Source organism: Centrocercus urophasianus, unplaced genomic scaffold (assembly GCF_019232065.1).
Source record: "Centrocercus urophasianus isolate 14NV4802_14NV808 unplaced genomic scaffold, USGS_Curo_1.0 seq_11, whole genome shotgun sequence".
Lineage (NCBI taxonomy): Eukaryota > Metazoa > Chordata > Aves > Galliformes > Phasianidae > Centrocercus > Centrocercus urophasianus.
This window is the reverse complement of record NW_024884253.1, coordinates 62,150,972-62,162,834: the sequence shown is the minus strand read 5'-3', so window position 1 is coordinate 62,162,834 and position 11,863 is coordinate 62,150,972. Positions and strand designations below refer to the sequence as shown.

Below are 11,863 nucleotides of genomic sequence, written 5' to 3'. Positions count from 1 at the left end.
AACCAATCCAAGCTTCTGGTTACATGAGAGATGCATATTATATAGCTATGTCAGTTTCTGTAATGAAACTTCAAAAATAAATGACAATATCCATAATACAAACCATAGTTCTAAAATATATCTGGATGTATATGTGTGTATTATATATATTCAAAAAGAAAATTATCTATTTTTTCTTTTTATATACATATAAACATTTGGTTAACATGTCTTAAATGTTTTTCCTTATTTAGGACTATTTTTTTTTAATAACAGTTTCAAACAGTCCCTTAGAATAATTTTTTTTTTCTTTCTTTTTTTTTTTTTTTTAGATAATATTCAAAAATGAAGAAATATCTCAGGGTAATCATAAAGCACACACAAAATAAATTAACACCATACAAATGTGGTTATATTGTTCAGAAAGTCCAATTCTCCCATTTGAAATGAAATGGAAACCAGTGTACCTTAAGGGTGAATCATGTAACAATGTACAAATTCATTCTCTCTTTCTACGTCAATCTTCACATGAATTTTGCTGCATTTCCATAAAGCAAGAAACACAATAAATCCACAGAACTCTTGCAACAGAGTTGTGTTTCACTGGATAAACACATTTGCTGAAGGGCAGCAAGTCAACATTTTATCACCATCTGAACACTACCAACACCTGTGTCCTTGTAAGCTTCACACCTTGAATTAGCAGCAACATATTTGATGGGTTCAGTAGTAATTTTTTCTTCCAGTATTGGATTAGACTACTTTGCATATACAGCAAGTCAAACATCTAGTACTTGTGTGCAATGTTAATCCACATTTACATCTGAGAACTCATAATAAACACGGAAACAGAGGTGAAAGAGAGCAAGACCTCATCTTAGAATGTTTTCAGTCCACGTACAGAAATAGCAGTGAAAAATAATCGTCTTGGAGGACAGTAGAAACAGAAGAAATACAAGAGCTAACACTAAGAAGTAGGTCACTGTTGAAAGGGCAAAATGGAAGTAAAACTGATCAACAGAAGATGTAGACTGTACCATCTGTTTAAATGTATAAATGAAGTATCGTTTTGCACATCACATACAGTGATACAGTATTATAACAGCTGGCATACTATTAGACTTATGGAAAGTGAATACTTAATTTCTCCTATTCTTAATGTACAGTAGTTATGCATTAGGCTTTGAAGCTCTTTATCAGCCATTGAGAAGTCAAGGTTACATTCCTACAAATATTTAATGTCCCAGTAAAAAAGTTACAAATATTCACTTTCCATGAACTTTCATACAAAGATATTAAATACCTTCTTAAACTGAGTCATTTCAGTCCTATTAATTTTCCTTTTGTATTTTCAAAAGAAACACAAAGATCTCTGTAATTCCAAAGTGAGGGATGTTTAAGGCAGTGAAAGATATGCATTGAGGTTTCCATGATTGCTTATGGTGCCTAAGTAAAGCATTTACACACAATTGCTCTCATATTTATCTACATGATTTCTTTATACTGTACATGATTTAGCAATCTTCTTGAGAAATTTAAAGTGCCACAGTTCAAATGTGCTCATCTGTCTTCTCATGGGCTTCTAGTCCATTCTAGTTGCTTTGAGAAATAAGCCCCTGCTTTAGTTAAAAAGCAGTCTTTTTAGGGGAAAAAAATGCATCCTTCACTGCTGTGCTAACTAGAATCCAGTGGTCGAATCAATCCTTCTTTGTAAACACGAAGAATAGCTTCACAAACAAATTTGTATTGACTCTGTATAAGAAAAAGAAACAAAAACAAAAATTTTTGGTGGATTAGTCAAACTCCTGATTATACAGTAGTATTTAATAGTCTCACTGTTTCATTTTCTCCTGGACAATAACAGGAGAAAAAGTACAAAATTGAAAGAGAAAATCCAGCTCTTCTGGCTGTATTAATATGACATAAACAGAACATTTACTCTTCTCTGAACGAGAATCATTAAGAACCTTACAATAAGGAAAAAACGTCTGCAAATTTGAAAGAACATATCCTTACGCCCTAGGGAATATAATGTTTGCAATAACTAAAAAATTTCATAAGTTTCTTCTGACTTTGATGAAACTAGTTCTTCATACCTTTTATACATCTCACTACAGTTTTTTTTTTTTTTTTTTTTTTTTTTTGTACTCTTACCTGGTAATTACAAGTTTTCTCAATCTCACTGTTGCATTTTACCAGACACATTTAAGTTTTATGACCAAAACGTTACGAGGTAGGATATATTCATGAAAGTGCATACTGCCCTGCTAAAAAACTTTTTTTTTTTTCTTTAAACATTTGCTGCACTGTCGCAGAAGACAGAGTTGCTTTATTTCAAATAGGTAATCACATCACATATTATTTCCTTTCATAGAAGGATGTGATCAAAACTTTTGGAATGAATACTTTTGAAGAGTAGCAGCCATGTTAATCCTTCTGTCCCCAACATTTTGAACTCATTTAGTTCTTACAAGGTCTTAAAAAATTAAATTAGTATTTATTTTCTGAATTACTCTATTACAAAGATGGTTCTTCTGCAATGTTTCGAAGTTCTTACTTGTCAAAAGCAATTAGGCTGAGAATCTCTTTCTGAAAATTGATACAAGACAACATTAAAATGCACAATGAAAATTCCATATAGCCAGAAGAAATATTTACAATTGGCCTAATCTTGAGAACACAAAAAGAACTCATGAGGATCGAGGTATACATCTTCCGAAAGTACTTCCGACTGCTCACTCAGTCAAACCTCCAAATGAACAGCTTTGCCTCAACATCACATTAGGAGAAGCACAGCTTCATGTTTTCTGAATCCCTTTTCATATCTTCGAAATATTCTCCCAGCTGCCATTTTATGTCAACTCTCATCAACACTCCAGGAGGATTTGGAAGCATTCCCCCAAAATCTCTCAAAGGACAGAAATAAAAGACAATGTATGGACTATGAAGAACATTATGTTGCATTTCAATACCAGTAGTTCAGACCTTTATTCTTATCCATACATGTTCAAAATATTTTTTCTTAAGTACAGAAAGAAAATAAAGGAAAAGTTCAGGATAGAAATTCATTTTCTCTATCTCAATTTCCTGCCTTTTCTTCCAAACCTTCAGTCAATTACTCCCACCTCTAGTATCACTCTGTTCTTTTGTCTTTATTTCTTAAATACCTTGACTTTTCTCTTGTTATTTTCATCTGCATATTTCTGCTGCCAGAACAACACAAGTGCAATATTTAGCTCTCTGTTCACCACTTCTGTTAACTCCTTTGTGTGATGAAGTTATTGAGCAAGTAAGAACGAACACTTCAGCACTGCTTCCTCTGACTCAGATTACTTGTTCTCTTTGCTGTTATCTATTTCCTGTATTCCTACTGTTCACTTTGCTCTTAACTAGCTCTATTATATATGTCATAAAGCATTTTTTAGTATCTCTAGTTAGTCTTTTAAAGGAATTTAGTACCTTTAAAAATAAATAAATAATAACAATAAGGCCATAGAGTTACACTAATTTCGTTGAAGCTATTATATTTTCTTGTTATTGTTTTGCTGTTCCTGATGACCAGATTATAGATTTTCAAAAAAAAAAAAAAAAAAAAAAAAAAATCAAATCCAGAACTCTGACACAATAAATAGAAGACACTAAATTGACTTGTTAATAGCTCTGCTAAGTCCATTTTTATCAGGCATGTACCATCTGATCTTAAATTACAACACGCATCTGGCTACAAATTCTATCTCCTCAAAGCTGAAGCTACAGAGCTGCTGAATATGCTTCAAGTCAGGCTGCTACAGCTGAACAACCCCTAACAGCTTCCCCTGGAAACGGTACAGTTGATATGAGCTGTGGAGCCAGCTGAAATGGATGCAGAGGAATGAAAGAGTATTCACAATAGGTAAATATAAGCTAACATGGAGCTCTCTGGTCTTATGCTTTCTCATTGCTGAGTGCTCGCTCATGTGCCTCATTCATGCCAGCTCTGCTCATTGCCAGCTCTGCTCATTGGCTTCTGCATACTTTAGAAATAACAAGTAAATTTAGCATTGCTGTACTGCTGCTACATAATTCTCTCTTAATTGTGCTGATAGAGAACTGTGAAACACAGCATGCAAAGTAAGGAGCCTTGTTTTAGTACGTAGCTTTCACAATCAAGGTCTGATGGTCAATATATTTATCACTATACTCCACATTCTTTATTATGCCAAACAATTCCTGTTGATGACTGTTACAACAGGAGGTTCTCAGCACCCATTAAAATTTAGAGAACTTCAGGTTCTCACATCAGATTCTTAAAAATAAGACCATCTTCAGAAAGTTTAACTTTCAACTTCCTCAGTTCATCTTAGAAACAGAGAGGCATAGGCAGCAAACTCAGTAAGTCAACATTCAGCTTCCTAAACATCTTAAGGCTAAGATGCCATGTGTCATTTCCATAAGGAACAGGCAGGGCACTATTTATACAACTTGCTCCTCAGTCATACAGTCAAATCTTGTTGCATGTCCAGGGAGTGCACTCATATAGCAATGAATGACATAAGACTCAGCAACATACATGAGAAATCTCTATTCACAGAGCACTCTAGTATTACACTAGCAACCTGACACTTTCCAATGCTTTCATACCCTTAGACAACAAAAGACTTCCTCCCATCTGGTCAGTTATATTTGCAGCAGGTCCTTTCCAACCTTAATCATGCTGTGATTCCTCTGCTCAAGGGGAAACCAAAGTGTTGGGTTTAACTTTTTGTTTTGTTTTGCTTTTTAAGATCAAAGACAGAAATGCTAGGCCTAGCTGCTAACTACATGGGTCTAAACTCCCTTACTTTGATTTATCATAGGGCATTTAGCTCTTTTAGATAATGCACACAGTATTCTCTTATCTGACTTCTTCTGAAGGCAGTGGAGACTCCTATCCCTCATCTCTAACATCAGTTTGTTCATTTCCACATTTAACACAAAAAATGCCCTCATGATCTCAAATGTTCAAACCACCTCCTTGTTAAAAAAATCAACTCTTATTTTCATATTACAGTTATTAATATCCAGATTATTCTCAATAATTTATTCCTACTCCTTGTTTTTCTAAACTGGAGTAGCAGCACAGTTTAAGAAACATATTATTCCTACCAAATTTCTACTCCTTTTCAAAAGATGCTTCTTCCACAAAACATAGCACAAGCACTTCTATTTTACCTCCAGTCTGAGAACTACCTAAGGCACTGTACAAAGAATGAAAAACAAAAAGTTGTTTTATCTTCCTGCACAGAATTTAGATGAAGGAATACAAACAGATAAGGAATATTCCTTAGCTGTTTATGACTTAATGGCTTTCTGCATTCTAACCACGTGCAAGGGATAGAAATCAATCACCTTCTAATGACAAGGTAAGAAATATTTAAATATTTACAAGGTAAGAAATATTTTTTGCTCTTTTCTAAAGAAGCAAAAATACTATGTCTCACTGCACTACGTCATGCTAAACATAGAAGCATGAAATATAAAGGCAACTGAAGACAGATACAACTAGATCATGCAATACTTTGCATCTGTTTTAAAAATGAACGTGAGCAAAACGTAAAGAGAAAATGAGGTTTCCCGCTCTATCACTTACTGATGTTTGAACCATCATAGCTCGCTGGTCTCGCATTTTTCTTACAATATCCAGTGGATAAACAGGTTGGTTTCTTTCAATTAAGCACATGGCTGTTTCCATAGTGACCAGTACACCAGTGCGACCGATTCCAGCACTGTGAAGTGTAACAGAAAAACAGTCTATAAAATTAGGATTTTGCAATTCACCAGACTCTTATCATAATATTATGATGTTAACTAGCTTTGCAAATTGCAGGACGATGTTTATACAATTAGAATAGAGCACAAAGCTTATCTTTAAAGCAATTTCAAGGATATTTCTTGACAATGAGAACAACAATTTATTGTTGGACAAAAAATCCCAAAATAAATGCTTTTTAACAGTTACAGCTACTTACAAATCTACATTTACAGCTACTTACAAATCTACATGTACTGATTTTAAATTTTTGACTAGAAAGATAAGAGGTAACTGCCTGCTTTTTGACAGGGACTTTAACCACAGTAAAACTTTGAAGTACCATTCACAATGAATTCACAGAGATAGTGGAGGATAAAAATGGAGAACAACCTACATTACAGATGATCAGCTTTGTGATAATTTTGTAACTAAGCAATTTCACCAAAAGGATGCAGGAGAAAGGAAAGAAACTGATATTTCTATCTTAGTATTCCCATTTAATTCAAGGAATCTGCTACCTTCCAGACAGTTCTCAAAGCAAATGTTTATAGTAAGGCTACAGCAAGGGTATGTGTAGAATTTTAAAACACAAGTACCTGCAGTGAACGAGAACTGGCTCATTCTCTATTCTCTTTGGCCTCATGCAGGTCACAAACTCCAAGAAATCCATGGAGTCATCAGGAACACCATGATCGGGCCAAGCAACATACTGAAGATGAGTGACAGTGTGTTGCTGTTCTGTCTAAAACACAGTAAGATTTGCAAAGAGTGTTCAGTATTACAATTCCTGTGTTGATGTTTATTAGGTACAAGTCACAATTTTCACATAATCTGCAGATGCTGTAAGTTGTCTATGACATTGAAAACGTTTGTCATTTTATAATTCAGAATAATGTATGAACATGTAATTCTTAGCATTTAACAGACACTTCCACATAAATGAGGTATCAAGTTTTACTTGTAATCTAAACAGATTTTAAAAACAAAAAACAAACAAACAAACAAAAAAAACAACCAACAAAAACCCCTAAATTCTTGGAGATCTTCAATTTTTAAGTTTATTGACTCTTGACATCAATGATTCACCTGAGGTAAAATGCTACGCAACTTACACAACAGTTGAGGAGAGACTGCAAGAAATAGCTGGAAGCCAAAGAAGAAACATTCAGAATTACACCAAAATAATGAGCATCAGGGCTTCCCAATCACAGCTCAAAAGCATTGTTTTGACATTTCATAAAAATGAGGCTAGCACATCTAAATGCTACAGGAATGCTACACTGGCACCACTAGCTCAGTGGTGAAAGGTGCGTTTCACTTGTTCATAACCTGCAGAACATTAAGCCCTGCCATAAAAAACAGATGAATGCCATTTTCTTCTCATTCTGCAAACCAATTCAATCTCCCAAAGTATAGCTGCATATCTTATCTAAATACACCTCTGTGTGTATTTACAGACTGTTAAAATATAAAGTTGCCTCTAACATTTGCTTGTTGTAGTTTCTGTTGAAAAACTATATACGTTAATTGTAAACATATAAATGATTTCTGTTCTGCCACAGGACATTTTTCTTTATGAACACAAGCTAATTACTTGAAAGATTCTGCTATATGAATAACAAGTTTTTTTTCCATTCAATCATACTTAAAAGCAATTTTATAGAATATCTTGCATTTTAGCTCTGTGCTAGCTTTGAAACCATTCAGGTTAGGCTCAAATGTTATGTTACAGGTGTTGCCAATGATTAGTCCGAAAAATAAAGTAAACAAGAAGCCAAAGACTCTGAGCATTGCTGTATTGTGCAATGAGGATATACCACTCTTCATGAACTAAGCCTTCATATAATTCCTTTATTTCTTCCACACATAGCAGTAGATACACTGTTAGTTTCTGTTTGACTGATGTCCATAGCCAAAGATAACATTTGACACTTACTGAAATAAAACCATCCTTTATCACTGCACTAGACTATAAAAGCTGACCTCTCTCTACTTGTCTGTGCAACAATGCTTTATTGATGCTAGAGACTTGGAGTTTTATTTATTTTCTTAAGTGTACAATTACTGGAATATATGACCTGTTTCAAATGCCTTCAACTTCGGCTTTTCTCTTCCATTAGAACAAGTGGTTCCACTCCCAAGGAGCAAGCCAATAAAACAGAGAAGACAGAATGCCTACTGCTCGTGTATTGAGTAGAAGTCTAGGGAGTGATTTAATTCCAGGCAACATAATTACAAAAATTTATGTTTATATCCAGGAATATGAAGACAAATGCATCTCATACTTTGCTTTTTGAAGGCAGAGTCTGAGCAATCAAAATTAAAATGTCTAGAGTAAAGTCTAAGTGGACAATATAAGCTGATATTAATGACCAAGCTCAATGTAAATCAAATTGTAAATATTTGAGATCTATTCATCCAGGTCATCAAAAGAACCCACAATGACAGGAATCTCTGAAAGAAGCAGCATGGCCTTTTAACTACTTAGTAATCCAGGTCTGAAAAACTTGAGTCTTTTTTTTTTTTTTTTTTAAAGTAGCTTATAATCATTGAGTACAACAAGAGTTGTACATGCTGTTAGTCCTCAGAACAGTTTCTTCTGGTGTGATCATAGTCCATTTTCTGCTGCATGCCTTATTTATTTTTTTATCTGCTGCATACTAATTTGTTAGCTATTCCACATATTTCTCAAGCTTCAGAGTAGTTTGCTAATCATTTGTGTTTTGCTGTAATCAGCTTGGTATTCTTATGGTTGTGCTGTTCTGAGATGATTCAAGCTATTAATAACTTGATCACTACTTGGCTTATCAAAATGCTCAAGTATATCTGTGTTAGAAATCGAGTTTTTTAAAGCTCTAAGAAATATCTCATTCAGAAAGCACAAAACTATTACTAGAGTTCATTATGTTTGAGTGATTGGTGTTTTCTTTTATCTGTTTTTACTTTTCAAGTCTTTATACTCATAGTGAATTGAATTGGTCAGCAGAATGCTGAAAACACATGGAAATAACATGCATTACCAGTTATGCATGTACGACAAAATCTACTACTCCTAGGTTAAATAGAGAAAAAAGTGCTAGAATTATATTTATTGGTCCCACAGTCAGCTCCACTATGCATGTCTGAATAACAGTACTTATTTTTAAACAATTTCTTCCAGACCCTGCTTCTCTGTCAAAAACTGGTAATGAAAAATGAAGAGGTAGACTCTCATTACACTTAAGCCACTTCGCAAACTATTATTGCCTGCAAGGCAACTTAAATCATAATTAGCGTTTCTTTTTTCAGCCCACTAACATTTTAAGTGACAATCATTATTGTAACATCCGAATTACTGATAAATGTAGAACTTCTCTTTAGAAAATCTGGCTTTATGACTCCTGTTTTATAAGTCTAAACATATATATACTCACTGAGACAGCAAGAGCTGCTCATTGCCCAGTTGCTACATTTGCCTAACTTGACATTATACACCCTGATGCTTCAATCACGTGGACAGATTTCAATTCATTTTTGTACTTGCTATCACCAGAGATCAGTTTCCATACAGGTAGAACTACAAAAAGAACACCTTATTGTGAATGCAATTTCACAGGGTTAGGCAAATATCCTGGATTTCTCTCAAAAACACCAGGACCTTTTCTAGGGTTGGCAGAGGTAACATCAAGTGCGTGCTGTAACACTTAAGAAACAAATCTCATCTGTGTAGATCATTAGCAAGAAAAATATTCATCCTTCATCTTTCTGCAAACTGATATCTTGTTTCTCATAATTACACTGAAAGGTAGGCTTCCTCATTTCATTTTGCTAGATTGATTCTCACTGATTAACAAAAGAGTCAGGTGTTCGTAAAAAAAAAACAACAAAACAACAGCATACACACAAGAATTATAATACTTAAGTAATAGGAAGGAAATTTAGGTTCAAATAGTCAATTTTAATTTTTACTTTTCTTAAAACTTGAACAATTCTGTTTGCATTTTACTTCATTTTTGCTTTTTAGTTTTTAATTTTATCTTCTAACAATGGTACTTCTACAGCATAGAACCACATTTACCTTGAAATGGGGCTATCTTCTTTGAAGGAAAATGGCACACTTCTAGCTACTGAGCTTTACAACTACTGAAAGCTGAAATTCTGTGATGAGGCTTAAGGCCTGGTTTGGTGAAGGGTAGAGTAGTAACTTCTTTGCACCTCTACTCCAATCTCATTATGCTTTTGAAGACCTCTGCCATAAAACTTTTCATCTACTTTCTGTTCTTCAGCTCTTTATATTCAGAACCAATTCATTATTTTTTTTTCTACAGTGAGTATTTGACAGAATAGAATACATTCAGTCCAGATACTTCCCAGAGAAGTCTTTAAAGTACTTCTGCAGTGCAGTAAGTTCCAGACATTTATGAAATGGTCAAATTTACATAAATGTCATTGGAAAGAAAATAAAAGGTCTTATTTATAATGAGTGGAAACATAAGTTTCAGTGAAACAACTTAAGAATATTTAATGTGAACAAGCTGAATATTTCCCTCAAACTGCTGTACATCATGCGACTTGCAAATAAGACAAATGGTCTGGAAATGTAAGCCTTAAGAATAGAGACCTGTAAAAAAAAAAAAAATAAGACCGACCGTATTTTCAGTTGCTGATAGAAGAAGGTGCTGCTTATTTACTGCCTACAACTAGTCTCATATCAATTTAAACAGCATGACTAGAATGCCTGCAAGCTGGTCATTCATAAATAGAAAGATGTGACATTATTTGTCTTGCAATTTTACCTACTTGCAGCAAACAGCAATATCCTCCTTAGCAAAACAAATTCATGCCTAGTTTTCAATTTCTTTGAATTGATACTCCAATCTATTTATTTTTCATCAAATCATCCTGTCCATCACTGTGATGTCAATGGCAGGTGATAGCTTATAAATTAAAAATAAGCTGTTCTCTCAAAATCTTATTTACATTGTCATCATTCGTGCAAACACTCCATATTCTCTGCAAGGAATTGTCTTAATCACATGGACTTACGTTGTTCATAAGTTGTCAGTACTCTCTCTTGTGGTGCACAGTTATTATTATGGCAATGGTTTAACTGGCCTTCAAAGGATGAAATTAAATCAATATTTTAGTATAGTATCTTTACTTTTTTTTTTTTTTTTTTTTTGGTTGAATGATTTATTTTAGTTAATAATCAAATCAGGAGGGAGAACGATAATGCACTTTGGAAATGAGTATAAGTAACGTAAAATGTGACAGAATGAAACAAACCTAACTTGCAACATTTCTTATTTCAAGCTTTTTGAATACTGTGCTCCAGCAAACATTATCTCTGTAGCCTTCCTAAGTATCACAGCAGGATTCTAGTTAAATTTAACTGAAGTTGCTTAAAGACAGAGGAAACTCGAAAAATATATGTTCAGAATATAACTGGCTGAAATTGGAGAGGTCAGCATGTTCCAAGGCAATTATTCCCAAAGGTAACTGAAGGTTTTCTTCAAGCTTTTCATCCTATTTTTTCAATGATTAAAGCAGATGCTTATCTTGTTTTATGAAATAGCGCAGTGTGATGAATTTATCTGTTGGCTATGTTTGTTTTGGTTCCCCAAAGCCTTTCCCCCAAAAAAACAAGCTTACTGTTTTCTGTGCTTTTCTTGCACAGGATACATACAGATGATGGAAAATTAAACCCTATTTCTTTTCACCAGGCTTAGAAAGGTTACATATATATTTCATACATTTGCTGTCACTTGTTTCAATTTCAGGTAAAGAAGCACCAAGATAAACTGGGTCAGAAGAATCCTAAAATTGTTTTAACTCAAGTCTTCTGAATATATGTGAACAAAAGGCCAGGAGCATCATTTCGTAAAATTCACTTTTTAGCAGTTTTCCTCTGAAGGCAGATTTGAAATCTATGCAATTTAATACACACAAAGATTTTTCACAAACACGCGTTTCCAATCGAAATCAAATCTCTTGAGAGTTTTGAAGCTTTATCCATCTTATTATCAAAAGCTGCTTGTCTTCATAAAGACCAATCCAATGATGCTCGCTACAGATCAGGGAATGATAAAAACCTGATTTGAATTTATACGACTTTTGATGTATTCTTTACAGAAT

At 34.0% G+C, this 11,863-nt stretch overlaps 1 protein-coding gene across 10 annotated transcripts in view; it reads right to left on the bottom strand.

Moving 5' to 3' along the window:
* Window positions 1-365: 365 nt before the first annotated feature.
* The window catches only part of PTPN3 (protein tyrosine phosphatase non-receptor type 3), a 177,912-nt gene continuing 166,414 nt past the window's right edge, over window positions 366-11,863 (bottom strand). For 9 of the 10 annotated variants that reach the window (XM_042839820.1, XM_042839823.1, XM_042839822.1 and 6 more), the window contains 3 exons: window positions 6,346-6,491; window positions 5,588-5,723; window positions 366-1,731 (listed from right to left, as the gene is read on the bottom strand). In XM_042839820.1, coding sequence (XP_042695754.1) covers window positions 1,654-1,731; window positions 5,588-5,723; window positions 6,346-6,491 — 360 coding nt within the window. In that variant the 3' untranslated portion in view covers window positions 366-1,653. Of the gene's footprint in view, window positions 1,732-5,587; window positions 5,724-6,345; window positions 6,492-10,771; window positions 10,844-11,863 lie in introns of those variants that run through there. The other variant, XM_042839827.1, reaches the window with a different exon arrangement.